At 38.8% G+C, this 23219-nt stretch overlaps 4 protein-coding genes across 5 annotated transcripts in view; 1 reads left to right on the forward strand and 3 right to left on the reverse strand.

Moving 5' to 3' along the window:
- Positions 1-1134: 1134 nt before the first annotated feature.
- LOC148913099 (heparan sulfate 2-O-sulfotransferase 1-like) lies at positions 1135-6074 on the reverse strand. The gene is made up of 2 exons (XM_089027017.1): positions 5988-6074; positions 1135-2763 (listed from the first exon to the last, which is right to left on the reverse strand). The coding sequence occupies exon 2, from the start codon at positions 2741-2743 to the stop codon at positions 1736-1738; it is 1008 nt and encodes a 335-aa protein (XP_088883143.1). The 5' UTR covers positions 2744-2763; positions 5988-6074; the 3' UTR covers positions 1135-1735.
- LOC116297176 (uncharacterized) lies at positions 4475-8986 on the forward strand. Of its 2 annotated transcripts, none has more exons than XM_089027015.1 (3): positions 4475-4757; positions 5995-6207; positions 6818-8986. In XM_089027015.1, exons 1-3 carry the CDS (start codon positions 4742-4744, stop codon positions 8230-8232), a joined length of 1644 nt encoding a protein of 547 aa, XP_088883141.1. In that variant the 5' UTR covers positions 4475-4741; the 3' UTR covers positions 8233-8986. The 2 variants fall into 2 exon arrangements, with proteins under 2 accessions (XP_088883141.1, XP_088883142.1); XM_089027016.1 differs by having other exon boundaries at positions 5998-6207.
- Positions 8799-15694, reverse strand: LOC116297961 (uncharacterized). Its single transcript, XM_089027014.1, has 3 exons — positions 13879-15694; positions 10430-10952; positions 8799-9626 (listed from the first exon to the last, which is right to left on the reverse strand). The coding sequence occupies exons 1-3, from the start codon at positions 14955-14957 to the stop codon at positions 9318-9320; spliced, it is 1911 nt and encodes a 636-aa protein (XP_088883140.1). The 5' UTR covers positions 14958-15694; the 3' UTR covers positions 8799-9317.
- A 1543-nt stretch (positions 15695-17237) lies between these two features.
- The window catches only part of LOC116306918 (DNA (cytosine-5)-methyltransferase 3A), a 28268-nt gene continuing 22286 nt past the window's right edge, over positions 17238-23219 (reverse strand). Inside the window, exons 14-21 of the mRNA XM_089027018.1 lie at positions 20830-20853; positions 20466-20611; positions 20227-20317; positions 19794-19942; positions 19435-19520; positions 18915-18990; positions 18706-18839; positions 17238-17959 (exon numbers count right to left, since the gene is read on the reverse strand). Of these exons, the coding sequence (XP_088883144.1) occupies positions 17815-17959; positions 18706-18839; positions 18915-18990; positions 19435-19520; positions 19794-19942; positions 20227-20317; positions 20466-20611; positions 20830-20853 (851 nt within the window). The 3' untranslated portion in view covers positions 17238-17814. The remainder of the gene's footprint in view (positions 17960-18705; positions 18840-18914; positions 18991-19434; positions 19521-19793; positions 19943-20226; positions 20318-20465; positions 20612-20829; positions 20854-23219) is intronic.

Consider the following 23219-nt stretch of genomic DNA (forward strand, 5'->3'; position numbering starts at 1 on the left):
GTTTCGAGAGATCGTAATACACTGCATTTAGTAACACAGTTCTTTATATGTAGCTAAAAGTCTCAAATATTCCTCAAAAATATTAACAAAAACTCATAACTAAAGTTCACGTGCTGTGTTAACTACTAGTTCTACCTCAATAGCACCCAGTGTGTCTAGGACAAATTATCTAGCCCTGGTGATCTGTCGCGCACAGAATTCTTAAATATTGACAATTCGTTATTTTATGAATACTTATATATTCTCTATTTGCGTATGACCCATAATGGGGTAACCAATCAAAAAACTGTCCAAAATTGAAAGGTTTCTTAATTGAATTTTCTACTATACCTGCTTTTATCTGTACAATACTGGTTATCAGTTTATTCCAAGTTATTTTTGCGTGTACAGATCATCAAGACGTTTGGTGTTACAGAAAATGTATTGACTTACGAAAAAATGTTTAAAATTTACCTTAAACGTCTTCAAGCTTCTATCTTTTTCTGTTTTATACTTCTTCATTATATTTTTGGTAATCAAACAAGGTATTTTCAACATTTTTTGATCAGCCTTCAGCAAAATAAGTGGGTTTTTACCCTCTGGTTACCCCCCAAAGACGCAAAGGATTATGGGTATGGGAAAGTAGAGAATACGCTTTAAAATAGTTACAGTAAATAGAGTAGCGATAGTTGGAGCACATGAGATCTTCCAATGCTCTCAAACAAGGACATGGGCGAATCATATGTACTTATTGACTGAGTGGGAGGGCCGTACGGGAAAATATTTGGCTCGAGGTCATGTCGTACGGACCGAGCGTAGCGAGGTCCGTACAAATGACCGAGAGCCAAATATTTTCCCGTACGGCCCGACCTAACTCCGTCAATAAGCATTTTATCATATGACCCTCACGAAAATAAAAATAATTAAGAAAAAGGAAGCGCGCGGATTCGAGCAGGGCCGGACGGGTTTTTCCGGCCCGCTTACGTCAACCCGTCCGGCCCCCAGCACGTGACTTTTTCCAATGGTTTTATTAGAGCGCGCGAGCAGGGCCGTACGGGTCATACGATAAAATAGATTATGTAATTTAGACTTTATAGAAGAAAGAGTGGAAGCCAAAGATTTAGGAGTCAAAGGAAACGAAGGAAAAGAGAGCTGTTTGAAATAAGAACGAAGATCATTGTAAAGTTTAGTAGAACCATAAGTCAATGTTCACTTTCCATAGCTGATGCAAGGATTTTGCACCTTGGCAAGTCGTAGCAAGCCGCCCTGGTACGACGACCTAAAGTACCACGTGTTTCAGAAAGGAGCTGCATGGAACCTTCTTTTGAGACAACTTGTTGCATAAGGGTTTAGAAGTACATTGAAAAGAAGTGAGAGTTTTCTGCATTTAATGAGATCAAAGATAGATATCCACGGTAGTTTGGAGAATAAGGAAACGGACCTTTTGGTTCTGCCTTTTCTTTTTCTTTTTTTCTTTTTTTTGGTTCTGCAAATCATTGCCTGTTCAACCCCATGCAAGATCTATTGTTACGTCACTGTAGTCTACTTGCTCTGAGAATTGAGTGTTGGGTTCAAAGTTAATGTATGGCGTTTCTGTAATGAGCAAGGATTTAGTTTTCGTAATGTTTAGTTACGTCTTATTTTATGGGAATGGTTTTAAAAGGAGGCAAATAACTCGAGGAGGAGGGAGTGGTGTACGAGATGACGACAGTTTTTTTTGCAATGAATACATATTTTTTCACTAAAGATTTTAGGTTTAAATTATCTTACAAGCTTTGGCCTGACTCCAGAATCTCTCTTTGATAAACTCATACAATTTCAAGTCATCCGAGTTTAACGTTTTTATAAGTTGTATGGTTGCCATAGAAACCTCGCTCATGTTATACAGATGATTAACCTTCTCTTTAGAGACCCATGACGTAGCATTGGACGGTATGAACGATGGGAACCTCTTTTGTAGAATCTTTAGGTATATTTCAAGATGTTCAAGTAAACCTACTGCAGCATAATAACGACGAATGTTTTTTTTCGCTTTACGCAGAGCTCTCTTGTCTCCGTTCTTACAATACGAATGCTTACCACAGAAAAACCTTGTCATGACGTTACTCTCGCATCCTTTGTGTTGCAGCCGTAAGCATTCGTCTAAAGACTCGTCGAAGTTCCCGCTCTTTTCCAGCTCCTTAAGTCGGTGTTTCGGCCTTTCCTTGTTTCTACGAATATAGAAATAATGCGAAATAACCCGTTTAACAGGTTCTCGAACCTGATTAATATATGTATACGTAGAAGTCAGGTTCAATTTAAACCGGAAGTAAAAATGCGCGACAAAAACAAATCGTTTGACCTCTGGACGCGAGAGTTTTTTCCTGGCGTGCCTTGCAATGATCCCTGGGTAGACACGTGACTTCCCAGTATCGTACCAGTCCTCTGTGGTTGCAAACTCTAAAGGGAAGTTCATAGTTTGAGCAAAGGCGTCCAACCAGTACTGTGTGCTCGTACTGCCTGTCTTAAAAATCCTGTTGTAAAGTAGTATATCTGGGTTGAGTGGAAAGCATTGTGGATAATGGCCGTACGTTAATATGTATTTATTATGGAACCAACCAGGGGTTCCCCCGCTTCCTTTTTGTCCGACCAGGAAGAGTTGACGAGTGTTGAAAGGAGATATCGTGTCTTTAGGTGAATAGAGCTGGGTGTAGATTATGATAACGAAGGATATACTCCAGCAAAAAATGAATACAATAAGGTAGTTGATTGTCTTCTTCGACATCCCTGCTCCTTGGTAACCCTCTACAGACAAAAGAATGGTTAATAATGATGACGTCAAAAATGATCACGTGATCGCTCTTTCGGGTTCTTGATCAACCTCGTTCCCAGGGCCCTCTCGGCCCGACTCCAAAACTAAATGGCGGTCGTCGGTCGTCTTCTCCCCGACGACCGCCATGATGCCCCTGTGAACGAGGTTGGTTCTTGATGATGCAGTAACCATTGATCACGTGATCTCGGGTTCTCGATGACGTAGTTGCCAATGTTGATCACGTGATCGGGTTGTTGATGAAATTTTTGATGACTCAGTAATCCCTGATGATCTTTATTATGTTATCATTATTTATTATAAGATAACTAACTACAAATGATCCTCAATCATGAGGCAAACAGACTTTTCCGCTGTGTTTCTCGATTACACAGTCGTTTAAACAGCTAGGTCACACTCGATTTTGTGCAGAATATTCACGAGTTCAAGTCAAGATCCGTCGAGTTTGTTTCGCGCGTCCCCCTCAACAGTCTAGTCCAAAATGCACTGCAATACCAACTCAAGCCATTCGTTTAACTAATCTCGGAATGGCTTTTAAAGCACACGGGGACAACCACAACACCTGCAAAGCGATGTGCTTCTCCTAACACCAATAATTCCCGCGTGCTTTTATAACTCGCGGACCCTGCAAACGCGCGCCTTTTCTATTTCTTCGATGAGACACACGTCAAGACACAGCTTAACGAGACAGAATAATGCTTGAATAACTAGAGACGTCATAAAACCGGGTGTTTTATATAAATAAAAGTTCAAGTTAAATACAAATAAAAATGGACGAAGTTGAATGAGGTTCAATGAAAAAAAATCAAATCGCAACAGAAAACTTGGAGCAAACAAAAGAAAGTACTAATTTTAGTAGAATCGTTATCACATTAATAAAAAAAACACTTTTCGTACCTGATAATAAAATATTTCAGTGTCTCTTGATCGTTTAACATCCGCTAGAAAGATGTAAATTTTAAATATTGACTTTTTCGAAACAAAGGCAGTTGATGAATCATTGATATCAGTGCTTTTGCGCATGCGTACTTCTTGCTGGTTCTTGAACGGGTCACTTTGCTCAATCATACGCGCTCTCTAGCGATTTTCTTTTTTTGTCGCGACGAAGAAGGTTTAGGTGGACGTCAATCACAAGGCGTTTTCATAACATTGTCGGAAAACACAAAGCTATACTGAGGGCACGTGCCTATGGATGTCATGGAAACACCTTAATTGACGTCCACCAAAAGCTTCTTCGTCGCTAATTGGAAGAAAAGAGCGGGAAATTTTGAGTTCGAAAAATCGTACACGCGTCTATCAAAAGAACAGAAAAGAGCGGGAAAAGTGGATTGTCTCAATTGGAAGACCGAGTTTTCCGGAACTTTCCTATCGGAATGATATTTATCATTTATTTTATGGCAGAACTTCCAGTTTTTCTGGTAAAAGTATTTGTAGTTTATGAAGCCATAAATAAGAAATCAGGCAATACCGCTGTGCTTCTTGATCACAGGTTCATTTACTCACGCGATGGTAAATATTGATCTCTAATGGGATTTTTATATGGTTATGGGCTACCTGTGCTTGACAGACAAGTACAAGCACGGTTCGATCAAACAGCCACCCGTATCTTCAGTGACATGGATTGTTACGTGGCCTGGCTTTCCATGACTTGAGCAGGTACAGCAATAAACAAATCGAAATAATAGCAAAATGGTTCATATTCTTTCAAACGATCGTTAAATGGTTTCCCCGAAGAACCGAGTCGAGTTCCTGAGACAGGCCTAATCATAAAATTCGTATTGACAAATAATTGAGGTTTCCAAAGAGACAAAAGAAAAGGCCACAAGCCAAGAAAGCAGCTGAAAAACTCCAGAAAAAGAGTGTATTACTTATAGTATTATTCGATGGACCAAAAAGTTCAAACTACCATCAAAAAGAAGACAACAACCAAAAGATATTGTTTACTAACGATATATGTTAGATAAAAAAGGTATGATATTTTTACTTTTCGTTGCATTTGTTAGCTTCTATTTTCCCTTCAAAAGATATTCCTATATTTCCAGATATGGAATCCGAATACATCAGTCACCTGAATGGCTAGCAGAGGACTGCGGAATCCACGGAATCCGGCCACCTTTTATCAGGGTGTAAATTGGCCATTTCAAAAACGAGCAAGGGAATGAGTAGAATTTTGAATTTTAATCTAACTCTTCTAAAAATTCGAAAAGGCATCTCAAGATTAGTACGACAGGCAAGTTTGAACATGTTTCAATGAATAGAATTACAAGCTTTTAAAAGCGTCGAAATTTTACGAAGAAAGTTTGGTTAATAGTAGACATTAGGGACGCACGCCTCTATTAAGATTACAATTTAATAGATTTAGAATATATTTTAATTAGAATAAGATTCAAAAGTCGTGCACCCCATGCAGCCCCTTGCTCGTTTTTAAATTGAACAATACCGCTGTGCTCCTTAATTGCACTAGTTCAATATAACATCAGTGTTTGTTTATATGGGGGATAGAATCGCCAAATCCAATAGAAAATTCAACAAAATTTGCTCCTAGCTAAACAGTTTAATCTAAAATGGCCTGGTTTTCGGATATAATATGTGTTAATATATACTAAAAAATATTCTGAGCGTTTGCTGGCTATTCTACTTCTCTTCGTGGATTGATACGGGTTTTAGAGCAATTTTCGGTGAATTTGCGCTGATTTGACCCCGTCCGACGACCAATATCCTTTGCGTTTAAACAATAGATTGTTGAAGATTGTGTTTTGATGTGAAGTCATAATGAATTAGGGCAATTGTAGACTCATTTACTCAGGGTTAGCCTCGTATCAGTGTCTAAATATTCACAAATACCAACGGTAAAGTAAAGAATGCACAACTTCAAGAATATAAACTCCTTCACTGGAGCATATGAATATTCAGAAAACTCGACAGAAAACTCAAAACTGGAGTATTCAGCAATTTACAATCACCGAGTTTAATAAAATTCCACGGACCTTCACTGGAATACATGAATATTCTATAAAATTGAGGCTGGTCATGAGCAACAGAGAACTTGAAACTCGAGAATCAAAATATTATTCAAAATCTATACTTATATTGCCTTTTTGCTATGACGAAATTATTTTCACTTCAAGCTATGCTACGTGTCATTGCAGCTTAAAGCATAGCTTTTATTTTCCAAACTTTTAAAAGAAGTATTTCTTACCTTCCAGCAGCAAGCATGAAGATTTCTACCAAGTTCAACCTGTTTATCGGGTTTTTCTTCTTCTTCGTCTTCATGGCCGTGTTCTACTCGTATTGTGGAGGTCTCAATGTTTGCTTTACGTTCCCATTCCTAAACGGCATCAGAAGTGGCTCGGTTTCCAAGGGTAAAGTCTTGATGACGTCATACATCATTGACGAAAATGGAGAATCACGCGATGATGGTAAGATTCTGAGTATGCGCACTATTTTCTATATTCGCATCTTGTTAGTGCAAAATAAATCCCACATGGAACAATGCAACTATATAGAAGTACACAACTCAGAAAAAATCGAATTTAGCAAGGGAAAACGTTGTGTTCGCTTGAATATACCTATGAAGTGTTTTGATGAGTATAATCCTAGGTAGACCAGGATGATACTCTATATGTAAATGATGTTTTGATTATCTTTTTGTATTAGTGTTTATTGTAGTAATCTGTAGTGTGTAGGTCTACATGGGGGGCGGGGCTCATTACCCCGGCGTGTCTCTGGCGTCCATGTAGGACCCCCCTTGCTAAAGACCACCATGCTGTCCCTTTTGCACATCTTGGGACACTGGTGCGAAGCTAAAACAAAAAGGGGTTAATCATCTACGGTCTAGGGGCCGACTAACCTCTCCCTTAGGCTTAGGCCGAGCTTCCTGATCAGTCACTGGATAGCGGTGTCGGGGCCGAAATCTCCGGCATAGCCGTAAACGCTTCGCGCTGCCATACTGCGCTTCAGCACTGGGTCTGGAGGTATGGTCCCAACTTACACATTAAAAAAAAATTTTTTTTTTCGTTTTCTCTTTAGCAAGCAATACAATATACTTCTACACCAAAGTCAAAGGTAAACCCCACCTACCAAAAGAAACGACGAGAAAGCCTGGTGACGAGAATAACACGAGGAAAAAGAATGGGTCGAGTTCCAATAATCCTCCATCCGACATCACAGGGAAAGTAGCGTTGGATATTTTACGGAAATCAAACACTTCATTAGAAGAAGCAAATCGCGAACTGTTTAGAGAGGAAAAAGTTGATAAACAAGTTGACAGAGAAGATTTGATCAAATCAAAGCCTATACCGACCCAGTTTACCCCGATTACGAAAAACCGAGGAGATCTGGGGATAAAGTATATGCAGCCACGAATTCATCTAATCAGAAAACCTCCGAGAAAGCTTAGAAAAATCAGGATTAACAGGCTTTCTAAACAGGGTCGTATTGATAAGCCACTGGAGAAAAAGCTTGAGAGAGCGGATGCGGTAATGCGCATGCGCAAACCTGGCAACGAACCTCATTTTTCGAAGATGTCGCATTTACGTAAAAAAGACTTGGGTAAAATAAGCGTCAATCAAAGAGAAGAAAAAAATAATTTTACAAACGAGGCTGTTAATCCACTGGACGTTTTAAAGTATAGAAACGAGTCTATTGTGTACGCACAACGACACAGCAACGAAGCTGAATGGCGGGGAAACACGAGCTTGACACCAAAGTCGAGTCGACATTTTAAACACAACTTTAAAAAATCTAGACTTCATATCCATGAAAATAAAACGTCGCCGGACGAAAAAAGAAGCAACAAAATAGAAAAGAAAGCTTTTCACTCCGAAAATAATTTGCTTGAGAAAAAAGGAAACCGTTTTGATGCGATGAAAAGTCTTGACAGCAAATTATTTACTAACAAGACTGAAGTTAGTAGTCAAGGCAACAATATGACGTCATCTGGTATGGTGAAAACGAAAAGGAACAAGAAGAAGAAGATAAAGGTCGAAGAAGGGAGCGGAATAAATTCAAACAGAAGTATTTCGACGAGAGAATTACGGCGGTCAATACGAAATATTAATGACCAACATATCAAACTGGCTCTTCAGTCAGCTCTCAATAAAGACGAACAGCAACTAAAAAACGATGTTATGAGAATAAAGACGTCCCTAGAAGGAAACTATCGGCCATTTAATCTTACTAGAGTGTTGAGGGAGCTTGTAACAGAGGCAGAGACCCCTGGCGAATTTAGCGAAAAATTCGCAAGAGCAAAGCAAGAGCTTCTGTTAAAAAGACGTAATAGTGACGCGGACAAACCTTTAGTAAGGGTAAAGCGTTTAGGAAGGATAAATAACCAAAGCGAAAAAACACTTATTAGAGTCAAAAGATTAGAAGATGAAGACCCAAACGATTTGGACAACAAATTGTCGCTGGATGGTCGGCTTGATAGAGCTAAAAAGATTTAAACGGATTGACAAGTCAAACTTGCTGAAAGAACAATAGCAACTGGAACTTTTGTAGGCTTTCTTAGGACCACATTATGATCAATTTATAGTGAACTATTTTTCGGTTATTTTCAGTGCATATTTTCAACCGCTTGGTCATTGTAGCAAATGGCCACGAGGAAGAGCAATATTGAGGCTGATTGGAGTATAAAAGTCTATCTCTTTTCGATAAAAGAACTAGCGGATATATTTCTAGTAGTTGTCATTGCAGTGCAATTTGTGGCTAATTTTAAGGGGACGAGATAGACGCCATCTTGGAAATATGTCCCGTAAAACAGCCCCACAATGCACTTCAACACCAACTCGACCCAGTCTTTTCCAAAACCTCGGAGTGGCTATATATAAGAAAGGACGAAATAGCCACCATCGTAAAAAATGTCCCCTAAATCAGTCCCACAATGCACTGCAATTGCAGCTCGACCCAGTCTTTTCCTTGACCTCAGTATTTAAAGCGTTCTTTTAACTCTGTATTATCCACGCTTGCTTTAATGTAATTTTTCAAACTTTTGGAGTTAATATTCTACATATTCAGATGCTTCCACATAAGATATTTTAATTTCAAAGTTTTACAATGATATCTCACATTTTAGCTCTAAGTTTAATTTACGTTTTCCTCATTTATTATTTTAGGGCCGGGATTAGGAAGAAAATAGCTTTTTGCATCTTCGAGTGATACACAAGCTTTCGGTTTCCGATAAAGGTTGACGTACCATAACTTGGTGTTCTTTGTTTGCACATGACGTCATAGCCGCCATCTTGATCGGCTTTTACACAAGAATTGTCAGTGAATTCTCTTGTTATATCAACCAGCATTTCCGTCTTGTCTTTTGTTATTTCACTCTCTTCAGAATGATTAAAAACCAGCATTAACTTCGCTGTTCCCAACATAGTTCGGCATCAGAACTCGGTGGGAGTTCGACACCCGATATTGATCGGCCAAGGCTCGGTATCAGCTCGATTCCCGATAGAGTTCGGCACCAAAGTTTGGCATGCTTAATTAAATTTAATTTTCCATTAACTACCCTGAGAAGCATCAACCACATTCCTCATGACCACATTCCATCTTTCGAGTGAAAAAAATGATACACATACGGGCATTTTACTCTGGCGTAATCAAGGCCACGTAAATAGACACTGTCCATCAAATCGTAATCGTCTCCTCCCCACTTGTATTTATTTTTGTCGTCCATCGTGAACCCCCCGACTCGGTCCCAGTCCGACTTGTACATGGCAACAATACCAAAGCCTTGTACCTCGTAGTAACCATAGTAACCAGCAAATAAATTGTTTAGTGTGGAGCATTCAAATTGGCGGACGATGATTGGACAATAGATCAGATGGCCTTCAATAGTGTGCTGTAAAGAAACAGTAAAGTCAGTCTATACGTAGTGAGGAAGGGACTGATTTCAATGGGACTATTTGGGTGGCTCAACCCAGGAATACTCTGATCTACACGCAGTAAGGGACTGATTTCAATGGGACCATTTGGGTGGCTCGACCCAGAAATGCTCTGATATACACGCAGATAGGAAGGGACTGATTTCAATGGGACCATTTGGGTGGCTCGACCCAGGAATACTCTGATCTACACGCAGTGAGGAAGGGACTGATTTCAATGGGACCATTTGGGTGGCTCGACCCAGAAATGCTCTGATATACACGCAGATAGGAAGGGACTGATTTCAATGGGACCATTTGGGTGGTTCAACCCAGGAATACTCTGATCTACACGCAGTGAGGAAGGGACTGATTTCAATGGGACCATTTGGGTGGCTCGACCCAGAAATGCTCTGATATACACGCAGATAGGAAGGGACTGATTTCAATGGGACCATTTGGGTGGTTCAACCCAGGAATACTCTGATCTACACGCAGTAAGGGACTGATTTCAATGGGACCATTTGGGTGGCTCGACCCAGGAATGCTCTGATCTACACGCAGTGAGGAAGGGACTGATTTCAATGGGACCATTTGGGTGGCTCAACCCAGGAATACTCTGATCTACACGCAGTAAGGGACTGATTTCAATGGGACCATTTGGGTGGTTCAACCCAGGAATACTCTGATCTACACGCAGTGAGGAAGGGACTGATTTCAATGGGACCATTTGGGTGGCTGAACCCAGAAATACTCTCTTTAATATTTTCGGGATGTTTACCTTTCTAATATCATTCAATAATGCCTCTCCAAACTTCAAATGCAAATCTACCAAGAATACTATACTGTGGGGATCGTCCACAAGATCTATGGCCATGTTAAAGGACTCTCTTCGAGAATAACGACCTGGTTTACCAACAGTCTTTATTCGATGACCAATTCCACTGTCCCGCACAGCTTTCTTTAAATCGAGATCTTGACTCTCGCAGTCAAATATTATAATATCAACATTAGAATCTCCTGTTTGCCCCAGGAACTTGGCCATGTCGTCTAGGAAGATTTTCACCCATGTGCCTTGGTTTTTGGCTGTGATTACAAATGTTATCTTAGCATTTCGTTTCCATTGCATCTGATTAATATAATAAAGCTGCTGGGGATTGTTTTTGTCTTGATACAGATATTCCGATAGATGGATTGTTTTATTGTTCGGTGTAGTCTTCATCAAGTCCAATTCCAGTAAATATCGACTGCCGTTCGTGACGTTGGTCGTTTCGATGTTGACAACAGACTTTAGTATATAAGTCCTGTGTAGAAAGAGAATTGATAATAAAACCCATCACCTCGGGCATGTTTTCTCATTTCAGACCACGTGTCATTCCCTAGAGTATCATTTCTTTGTTTAACGGTTGTACATGAGAAGACACATGAATATGGATACAACTCAAACAAAGAATCTTATTCTCAAGACCACGTGTCACTCCCTAGAGTATTATTTCTTTGTTTAACAGTTGCACATGAGAAGACACATGAATATGGATACAACTCAAACAAAGAATCTTATTCTCAAGACCATGTGTCATTCCCTAGAGTATTATTTCTTTGTTTAACGGTTGAACATGAGAAGACACATCGATATGGATACAACTCAAACAAAGAATCTTATTCTCAAGACCATGTGTCATTCCCTAGAGTATCATTTCTTTGTTTAACGGTTACACATTAGAAGACATATGAATATGGATACAACTCAAACAAAGAATCTTATTCTCAAGACCACGTGTCACTCCCTAGAGTATCATTTCTTTGTTTAACGGTTGCACATGAGAAGACATATGAATATGGATACAACTCAAACAAAGAATCTAATTCTCAAGTCAACGTGTCATTCCCTAGAGTATCATTTCTTTGCTTAACGGTAGTACATGACAAGACAAATGAATATGGATACAACTCAAACAAAGAATCTTATTCTCAAGACCATGTGTCATTCCCTAGAGTATCATTTCTTTGTTTAACGGTTGCACATGAGGAGACACATGAATATGGATACAACTCAAACAAAGAATCTTATTCTCAAGACCATGTGTCATTCCCTAGAGTATCATTTCTTTATTTAACAGTTGCACATGAGAAGACACATGAATATGGATACAACTCAAACAAAGAATCTTATTCTCAAGACCATGTGTCATTCCCTAGAGTATCATTTCTTTATTTAACAGTTGCACATGAGAAGACACATGAATATGGATACAACTCAAACAAAGAATCTTATTCTCAAGACCATGTGTCATTCCCTAGAGTATCATTTCTTTGTTTAACGGTTGAACATGAGAAGACACATGAATATGGATCGAACTCAAACAAACAATCTTATTCTCAAGACCATGTGTCATTCCCTAGAGTATCATTTCTTTGCTTAACGGTAGTACATGACAAGACAAATGAATATGGATACAACTCAAACAAAGAATCTAATTCTCAAGTCAACGTGTCATTCCCTAGAGTATCATTTCTTTGTTTAACGGTAGTACATGACAAGACAAATGAATATGGATACAACTCAAACAAAGAATCTAATTCTCAAGTCAACGTGTCATTCCCTAGAGTATCATTTCTTTGTTTAACGGTTACACATGAGAAGACATATGAATATGGATACAACTCAAACAAAGAATCTTATTCTCAAGACCACGTGTCACTCCCTAGAGTATCATTTCTTTGTTTAACGGTTGCACATGAGAAGACACATGAATATGGATACAACTCAAACAAAGAATCTTATTCTCAAGACCATGTGTCACTCCCTAGAGTATCATTTCTTTGTTTAACGGTTGAACATGAGAAGACACATCGATATGGATACAACTCAAACAAAGAATCTTATTCTCAAGACCATGTGTCATTCCCTAGAGTATCATTTCTTTGTTTAACAGTTGCACATGAGGAGACACATGAATATGGATACAACTCAAAAAAAGAATCTTATTCTCAAGACCACGTGTCATTCCCTAGAATATCATTTCTTTGTTTAACGGTTGCACATGAGAAGACACATGAATATGGATACAACTCAAACAAAGAATCTTATTCTCAAGACCAAGTGTCATTCCCTAGAGTATTATTTCTTTGTTTAACGGTTGTACATGAGAAGACACATGAATATGGATACAACACAAACAAAGAATCTTATTCTCAAGACCACGTGTCATTCCCTAGAGTATTATTTCTTTGTTTAACGGTTGTATATGAGAAGACACATGAATATGAATACAAATCAAACAAAGAATCTTATTCTCAAGACCACGTGTCATTCCCTAGAGTATCATTTCTTTGTTTAACGGTTACACATGAGAAGACACATGAATATGGATACAACTCAAACAAAGAATCTTATTCTCAAGACCATGTGTCATTCCCTAGAGTATTATTTCTTTGTTTAACGGTTACACATGAGAAGACACATGAATATGGATACGACTCAAACAAAGAATATTATGTGGTCTAAAATGGGAAAACTTTACGCCCAAGCTGAAGAACGATCAGCTACAAGGAAGAATCGGGATTTTAACCACCCATCCATTAATTTATAGATTAAGGAATTCAAAATATATATATGCGTAATATGTTCTTTTACGCTGGAATTATTCAATAAAAATGTAAATTTGTTTCTTTAAAGCTGACGTGGCGAACGCGGTGATTATTAGATAATTTTGTGTGCGAAATTCGTACAACCACGGTAATGAAAATAGATTAAACACAAAAAATATGGAGGGGCTAAATTAATTAAAAAGAAATCCAGACAAATATCACAATTACTAATAATATTTACACTTTTTAATCTATTGACACACTTTGCGTTCTTGGAGAAGCTGAAAGTTGTCACGTTTGCTGCTTCCTTCCTTCCTTTTTTCCCTCCCTTCTTCATTCCTTCCTTCCTTCCCTCCTTACTTCCTTCCTTCCTTCCTTTCTTCCTTCCATCCATCCATCCTTCCTTCCTTCTTTCCCTCCTTACTTCCTTCCTTCCTTCCTTCCTTCCTTTCTTCCTTTCTTCCTTTCTTCCTTTCTTCCTTCCTTCCTTCCTTTCTTCCTTCCATCCATCTTTCCTTCCTTCCTTCCTTCCTTCCTTCCTTCCTTCCTTCCTTCCTTCCTTCCTTCCTTCCTTCCTTCCTTCCTTCACAAATTTACGTACAAAATAGTAACAAATTCGATTTCAAAGAGGATACTTACTCATTAGTAGAAGCATTCAACCTGTCCATATAGGATGCTACAATGGCCATAGCGTCCTCTTCTCCCATACCGAACGAATCCCAAGGTACTACATCCCATTCAAAGATGTTCTTCACCTTCGGCTCAAACGGATAGACGTTCGTTCCATGGAAATGTTTCGATAGTGATTCGTACGGTTCCTTGAGGCTCCTTTCTGAGTGGTGAATTTCGTTTAAGAATCCCAAATCAACAACTGGTAAAACTTGTTTGAATTCATCATGTTCTGCGTACGTGAGATGACGTTGAAGCAAAAAGGGATTTTCTGTGGTTAAGTTCTTGCAGCTTTCAGCCTCGGGTATCAAAACATCGTAGTGAAAAATGTCAAGATTAGTATCCGAATCTTCTGTAAAATAGGGGGATAAATATTCTAGTGGTATGTCAGAAAAGTTTGCATTAACAGAGTCTTTCCACTGGACAACAAGATGCTCGTCATGACCAAATTGTACATGGATGATGTCGATGAAGTATTTCTTGCCCGCTATGAGTTCTATTTCATTGGATATTTGAGTAGAATATTTCCAGTAATCATATTTGTATGCCCAGGCGTTTTGTTTCTTTTCTCCTACTTTGGCGATAAGAACTGAATTCTCACTTTTCTCATCGGAACTGAGCCAAATCTCCGACGAATCATCCGAAGAAATAGCGAACCTATACGAAGCGGTTTTCGGAGGCTGAAGAAAACCAAAGATTCTCTCCGTGTATCTTTTATTTCCGGGCCAAGAGAATTCTGTTCCATTGATGATTGTTCTTTTGTTTGGAGCTTTTGGAAAAAGTGGAACGTTGCAAAGAGAATCCACGCATGAGCAGCACACGTTCAGCCACATATGTTGGCTGAGTCCATGGAGTTCACTTTTCTGCCCAACATCATCTATCGTACCTTCCCATACAATACGAGTCTCAATCAAATTCAACAAGTTGTATTTTGAAATATTAACTCTAGTTTTTGAAACTGTTAACAAAAATGTGATGTTAAAAATAAAAGTGAGTAAACCGAGAAAAATAATAGACACCTTCACAAAACTTGCAGATAAAGGAAACATTTTGTAGGTGTCTGAGTTGAGTTGCTCAACAGAGATACTTAAAGTGAAAATGAGAAAGTCGAATTGATTTGACAACCTTTTAGTTGTCAGTCAAGAGAAGCGCCAATTTTTTCAAATCTTAGTGACATTCCTAGCAACGACAACAAGGTTAACACTCTTTTTAAAATACATTCATTTTTGGTGGCAAACGTCACTCACTTTTAACTCGTTTCAGTTTCTTCAATGCTCAACTCAAAACTATAACCATTCAAAAATATTATTTTGAAATAGAAAAGTAATGAAGTTGGTTATTCTTTTTCAAACTTAGTATGATATTTAATTATTAGCAACGACAACAAGACTAAATACTATTTTTTTAAATACATTCATTTTTGGTGGCAAACATCACTCACTCGTTTCAGTTTCTTCAACAATGCTCAACTCAAAACTATAATGACTCAAAAATATTATTTCAAAATAGCAAAGTAATGAAGTTAATAACTTTTTTCACAATTAGTATGATATTTAATTATCTTTTGAGGAAGATTTACTTGAATTGCGTAAAAGCAGTTATCGAGAAATTAATTTTATAAATACTTAGAAACCATGCTGTCGGCGTGTATTGAGGTATTGAATGGTACGATATTTTAATTGTTACTATAGATTAACAGCTTAAACTGTCTGAGAATTCGAATTAACAAATAAAAATTGATATAAGGAAGGAATTGGAACAAAAAAAAAAAGATAATTTTCTAGCTAAAAATCGAGATAAGAGTCAAAAAACGATTGATGTATATTGAAAATTTTTCGGTTCGTAGAACGAGGAAATTATTTCTTAAACGTTTCTTATTCAAAAAAAAAAAAATAAAAAATAAAAGTATCTTTTTCATAAGAGGACGTGGAGGAATCGTTTTTGTTAATAATCCTCTATTGTTTTATATGATTAAATAAAGAAATTAATATATTTATGACGTTTGTACTCTGTGACGTGTTCTTTCTGGTTCAACCTACGGTTTAAATCACCAAAGACAAACATTCAAAATCTATGTTCTCATGTTACTAAAAATAGGAAGTCGGACTTTGTAGTGAAAAAACTGAATGGGATTGAATAAGATTTAGAAAAATTTGGAGTATTGAAATACAAATATAACGTGATTTGAATGAACCGAACTTTAAGGATCTGTGAGTTAGCCATGCCCTGACTTAGATCAGCCCAGAGGTTGTTTCAGTGTTCAATCTGTGAGTTAGCCATGCCCTGACTTAGATCAGCCCAGAGGTTGTTTCAGGGTTTGATCTGTGAGTTAGCCATGCCCTGACTTAGATCAGCCCAGAGGTTGTTTCAGTGTTCAATCTGTGAGTTAGCCATGCCCTGACTAAGATCAGCCCAGAGGTTGTTTCAGGGTTCAATCTGTGAGTTAGCCATGCCCTGACTAAGATCAGCCCAGAGGTTGTTTCAGGGTTCGATCTGTGAGTTAGCCATGCCCTGACTTAGATCAGCCCAGAGGTTGTTTCAGGGTTCAATCTGTGAGTTAGCCATGCCCTGACATAGATCAGCCCAGAGGTTGTTTCAGGGTTCAATCTGTGAGTTAGCCATGCCCTGACATAGATCAGCCCAGAGGTTGTTTCAGTGTTCAATCTGTGAGTTAGCCATGCCCTGACTTAGATCAGCCCAGAGGTTGTTTCAGGATTCAATCCGTGAGTTAGCCATGCCCTGACTTAGATCAGCCCAGAGGTTGTTTCAGGGTTCAATCTGTGAGTTAGCCATGCCCTGACTTAGATCAGCCCAGAGGTTGTTTCAGGGTTCAATCTGTGAGTTAGCCATGCCCTGACTTAGATCAGCCCAGAGGTTGTTTCAGGGTTTGATCTGTGAGTTAGCCATGCCCTGACTAAGATCAGCCCAGAGGTTGTTTTAGGGTTCAATCTGTGAGTTAGCCATGCCCTGACTTAGATCAGCCCAGAGGTTGTTTTAGGGTTCAATCTGTGAGTAAGCCATGCCCTGACTTAGATCAGCCCAGAGGTTGTTTCAGAGTTTGTTAAAAACATATTTGACTATTTAAGCAGTAGTAAACGATTACTAGCGAACTTTTTGCGTCGCCAGGAAGATATATTCTTCCTTCATTATTATTGCTTGGAAACAATCCTACACAAAAGCGCATTAAGATCCGGCAAGAAAGCATAAATAAGAGAGGGAAACTTCTTAATAACGCACGCGCCATGTTGGGCTATTTTTAGTAAACGGATGTAAATTTGAGAAAGTTTCATTTTCGATGCGTAATAAATTAATGGTTGAAAAAACTTGGCGAATTTAGAACACGAATTTTTAATTTTATCTTTCGAAATGACTGCCTGCATGATACACCTTTTTAAAATCCCTTATTATTTTTAAGACTTATTTTAAAACCAAAGCGAACCAAAAGAATAAATACTTTCTTCGATTTATACCACGTTAATAAAACCGATATATAAAACGACTTGATTTTTCAAAGACGACGGCACGGCGGCCATTTTGAATAAAACTCAACTTGATTGACACATGTCAATCAAACGATGTGAAAGATACGAAGACAAGATCGCTTGACGCCCTGGCGGCCATTTTGAAATGAAACTCAACAATGGTTGACACATGTCAATCAATGAGAGATAAGAAGACAAGGTAGAGTGAGAAGAGCAAAATAGCAGCTACAGTGTATTTTGAAAAGAAAAAGATCTTGATTGACACATGTCAATCAATGAAAGTGAACGATCGTGATTAGGTTGGATATATAAAGCTAACTTTGATTGACACTTCAATCAACCAATGTGAACGATGGGAGTTTGAAATCTCTAGGGAATCCCGATTCAAGTAAACCCTAAACTTATCCCGTCCCTCGGGATCCCGCTACACCTGACATTTAAAGTAGTCCTTGAGTGGTGACAACAGATGCCTTATGACGGGTACGCTCCACGCGTTACCAAGCAGACGCTGGCGTTGAGGTCGTCCCATGTTGTTGACGTCCGTGTAGTGACTAGGAAACCCAAATAACCTTTAAAGAATGAAGACGTCATTATCAGTTGATATGAAATAGTGACGTAAAGAAACCTGCGAAAATAGTCAAATTTCGACATTCTGGTTGAGTGAACGAGCACAAAAAATTCCTCCAGAGCAATAATAATATAAAATCATTAATCATATCTTTTTTGTAATCACTACCAAGTCCTGAAATCTGATTGGTTCAGAGGAGTGCGATTAATTCCCAAATCGCATCCTTAGGAGCTATTAATCGCATCCTTTTGAGCTCTTAATCGCATCTTTTTGAAAGAACCAATCACAGAACAGAATTCTTACATTCAGCCAATCAGAGAATAGAATGATTAGCATTATTTATGAATAATTAATGATTTGCTGATAAATCGTTTATTTTATACCAGGAAAAACCTGATTGATTTAATTCTTCTTCTACATTAAATTGACATTCTGGTTGAGTGAACGAGCACAAAAAATTCCTCCAGAGCAATAACGATATAAAATCATTAATTATTATGCGCGTGTGAGCATCTTCCTATGTAACACGCGCAATATAAGTATTAAATTATCAAAATATTATTAAATTATTGATTCACTAATCGAGCGCTCATTAGCAACGATATTTTTTCATTTGGTGGCATGGAAATCCATAATTTCAAGAGGAAAAGTTACACTTCAGTTTTACAAATTTTCTCGATTTCGATTAGCTAATATTTAGTTTTTAAAACAGCTGTAAAATCATCAGACGGGCTTCCTGTATCTTACCTCTCCATTTCCGTACACCACAAAATATCTTCCCGCTCCATGCCCTCGCGGTCACTGACTACCACAGGGAGCAAGTTCTTCTTTGTTTGTCTCAGGGAGTTTGCATTGGTAGTGATTGTTTGAACCTTTGTAAACTAAGAAAGACAAAATTATTCACGGGAGAGGGGGAGGGGTGGGTGGGTTAGTCAGTGCTCACTATTCGTACTTACCCTGGCCTTTCTTCCACAGTTTGGTTCCAAACATTCTTGAAGCGTCAGCTTATCGCCAGCGACTGGTCTCGTGGGTCTGCAAGGACGCAGTGAAGAATCAGAGCTCATTGTGTAACTGAGAAGCGTTTACCGTGCCGTTCTGGTGTCAAACCATCTAGCCTATTTGATATATTTTTCATCAAATTGTAGAATGACTGCTTAGTCTCCTGATAACAGCTTTAATAGCACCTTACATGCAATAGTCGACCGGATGACTACGTGTCATTCCCTTGAGTATCATTTATTTGTCTAACGGTTGCACATGAACATGGATACAGCTTAAAAATAGAATCTTATTCACACTTGGTCTGAAATGGAAAGACGTTACGCCCAAGCCAAAAGGGACTGAAAGTTGATTGAAGCATTTTGATTGGATAAGCAGTGACCTCGCGTTATGTGAATGGTTCAAATGATTTTGGGAATTCGGTACCGTGACAGTGCCGTGCCGTGCCGCCAGACAGCGTATACAAGGTTCACGTACCTGTTCATGCCTGGTAAGTTTCCCCAGAAGTACCTCGCGCGGTGGGCTGGAGACACATCTCTAGCATCAACCACCACTGGGTTGCTCTATAAGAAGATTAACAATAGAGCATGATATACCTAATTATAATGATGATGATGGTGGTGATGATGATGATGGTGATAATGGTGGTGATGATGGTGGTGATGATGATGGTGATGATGATGATGGTGATAATGGTGGTGATGATGGTGGTGATGATGATGGTGATAATGGTGGTGATGATGATGGTGGTGATGGTGATAATAGGGACGAAGATGCCGATGATGATAGTCATAATGAAAACGATAATGATTATACATAATAAATGATTATCTTACTTGTAGGAATCTTGATATAGTCTTTTTATCAACAGCTCTCATTCCCACAACATTCTCAAAAAGCCAGAAAAAGGGACGAGATGAACCGCCATCTGGTCTGCCACACATAACGAGCCGAAAGAACTCAAAAAACAAACGGCCTGTTCCTTCTGCAACAACAAAAGACGAGACACATTAAGCCATAAAATTGCCCATATATTCTTTTACTTTTGCCATATATTCCAGTATAGTACTTAACAATACTTTACTGTGCATGACTGTATTTTGCCATATATTCCAGTATAGTACTTAACTATACTTTACTGTGCATGACTGTATTTTGCCATATATTCCAGTATAGTACTTAACAATACTTTACTGTGCATGACTGTATTTTGCCATATATTCCAGTATAGTACTTAACTATACTTTACTGTGCATGACTGTATTTTACCATATATTCCTCTACGAACAGGATTGGCGATGGACAAGTCTTGACATGGGCTACCACCAACTACAAGGTCAAATGGACCCATTTCTCGAATCTAAATGGAGTAAGAAGTAATGATAATTGATGAAGATATTTATTTTGCTGTGGCGATAATGATAATGATGATGATGAAGGTGATAATGATAATGGTGATGATAATGATGATGATAGTAGTGATGGTGATGACGATGATAAGAGAGTACCTGTTTTTCTGTGATGCTTTTCACATCACCAAGATGGACAATCTTGTCTCCATGTTGTACTTTAGCTACTTGTATGGCCTGCTCATCTATCTCTGCCGAGTAATAGGTGTCTACTTCAATACCAAGATCTAACAAGGCCTGCAGTCCTGAGAAAATAATAATAATAAATATTGATAATACAAATGATCAGTAATTTGCTTCCATCCTCCTTCCCATTCATCCATCCATCCATCCCATCCCATCCATCTATCCATCCATCCATCCATCTATCCCATCCATCTATCCCATCCATCCATCCATCCATCCATCCATCCATCCCTCTTTGTTCATTCAGTCTGTCGTTCATCTTGTCTGTCTGTCTCACCTGTAGCTATTCCATCAAACAAAGCAAGTAGTAGTATAGGGAATGGGGGTTCCAGCGCAATCTCAACACGGGCAAGACCCGTGTCAAAAATCCACCTACGGAAACAACCCACTCCAAGTGTGGTTGGGGGCAACAGCGCAAATATGTTAGTCTATATATGGAGTGCGAAGAATGTAAAGAGTTTGTTTATGATTTCTGTGTAAAGTGCTTGAAACCCAAGTTTGTACCTACTAAACCAAATAAGTATATTTGTTGTGGTAAGAAAATGCAAATAGAAGACGACACGTCAGCACAGTGTTACGAGTGCGGTAAAAATATTCGTAATGCCGTGCCTTGTGCTACCAGGGAACAATATTATTCCAACGGAGGTCGTAAGAAGACGCCATACAAAAGAATAAAATACTTCAGGGACTGGATGAGTCATATCCAAGGTTATCGACCGGTATATTTAGACAACGAAGTAAAGAAGAAAATCATAGACCATTTAGAAGAGCCAACCCCACAAAGTCTACGGAAGACATTGAAAAAATTAAAACTAGGGAAATATTACAAAGCTATTCCCTATCTTTTGTCTGAAATTACCGGTAAGTCTATTCCCGAGGTTTCTGATATGACAAAAGCCGAGTGGATGTTTTGTCGGCTGGATAAGGATATTCCTTATTACCCTGACGTAATCTACGAAATATTTCACGAAATCGACCCCAACCACCCCCTCTTAGGATGGATTCCAAGAAGATAGTGAATCTTATGGCATAAGATGAGAAATTACGCGTAATAATTCGCCAAATAAGGTCATGCAAATAATTTATATTACGCGTAATAATTCGCTAAATAATTTATATTACGCGTAATAATTTACTAAATAAGGTCATGCCGTGTATTATGGTATAAATCTTATGCCATAAGATTACGCGTAATTTCCAGACTGTCGTTCGATATGTAAACGAAATCCTGTCACGCTCTTTTCAAAGCAGATGTTTACTGAGCAAGCTTTCTTTGAAGCTCTTCTTTCGCTTCTTGGTAGATCTTTTTGCGAGATTCCTCGGAAAGATCTTTCACGATGGTTTTTTTATTCCTTATGTCCGACTTTAGTTTCTCGTATTTGTCTTCTTCAGCTAAGATAAGCGAGAATTCTGCGTTGTCTATCTTTCTGTCACGCAAAGCCTTTGAGACAAGGTCAATGATCGTATTTACTTTAGCCCTTGACAGAGCTATTGTCGTGTCATGCTTGGATATTTTGCTTGACAACTGTTTCATAACGCCTGTTGTAACAGCCGAAATAATACCGCAGACGGCGCCGACGCTAGCCAAAGGAACTCCAACGATTATTCCCGGTCCAGTAAGCGAAGTAGCAACGCCAGAGCCTGTTAACGCCACGGACATGGAGCCGGAAGTTATCGCGATTTTATGTAATATGCTTCGGGCTCTAGCATACTTTTTCCTGACCTCCTCATAGTGCTTCGTTTGACCCTCTAAGTAAGCGAGGATTAGATTTGCCTTATTCAAGCGGAAGTTCTCGGCATTCAATTCATTGGGTTTTGTAGGTAAATCAGGATAGAGTGGAGGCGCTGATGGTATAACATCCATTATATATACTAATGTACGACGCTTTTGGGAATGATATACAGGAGCAGCCACATCACGACAATAGGGATTACTGGAATTGGAGGGCCTTCAGGAAGATGTTTCCGCACGCGGATGCTAGTAAGTTCGAAAGAAGGCCCGATGGTATTTACTATAACGGCTCCAGAATGTACAGTAATGAGGATTTGAAACCTACGCTGGTTAATCAGATAGACGATCAACTGAAGAATTCTGGTTATGTTGAACATAAGCCTAAGCCAACATATGTTGAACATAAGCCCGTGCAAGGTTGGTCAAAGGAATTATTGCTGGGTACCAGTACTTATCCGATACCCGCAGTTTCATTTGATAAACACCCAAGCTTGGACCTAACGCTGAACATGCGGATCTCTAACAAGCATTCCTTTCCGTTAAAGGTGCGAGATATCTTCAAAAACGTACCCATTGTTCATACCACCGCTAAGGAATCTCATGAATGGTTAAGTGGTCCTAACATGCGTTATTGGCCGCAGCAACTAAACTTTGCAGTTTGGTGTGCCACTAGCGGCTGTGGGGTAAGCGCAAACTTGATGAAGAATTCAATATTTATGTTTCATTTTCACTTCACGGTTAGGAGAATACTACATGAGATGGGCGTTACTGCATTACCGGGAGATGCTGCGTTTTATCCTAGAGATAACAAATACGACGTTCCAGCCTATAACAGGCTTTGTAAGGAGTTCGGTGTTGTAGGGAAGGATTTTAGATGCACTACCGGTGCTAACAATGGTCTGGGGCATATTTGGGCTTATTGGGGGATTGGTGGA

The sequence above is a fragment of the Actinia tenebrosa genome, unplaced genomic scaffold, assembly GCF_029948245.1.
Source record: "Actinia tenebrosa isolate PJP-AT-01 unplaced genomic scaffold, QUT_ActTen_1.0 PGA_scaffold10__47_contigs__length_13832649, whole genome shotgun sequence".
In the NCBI taxonomy this organism is placed as follows: Eukaryota; Metazoa; Cnidaria; class Anthozoa; order Actiniaria; family Actiniidae; genus Actinia; species Actinia tenebrosa.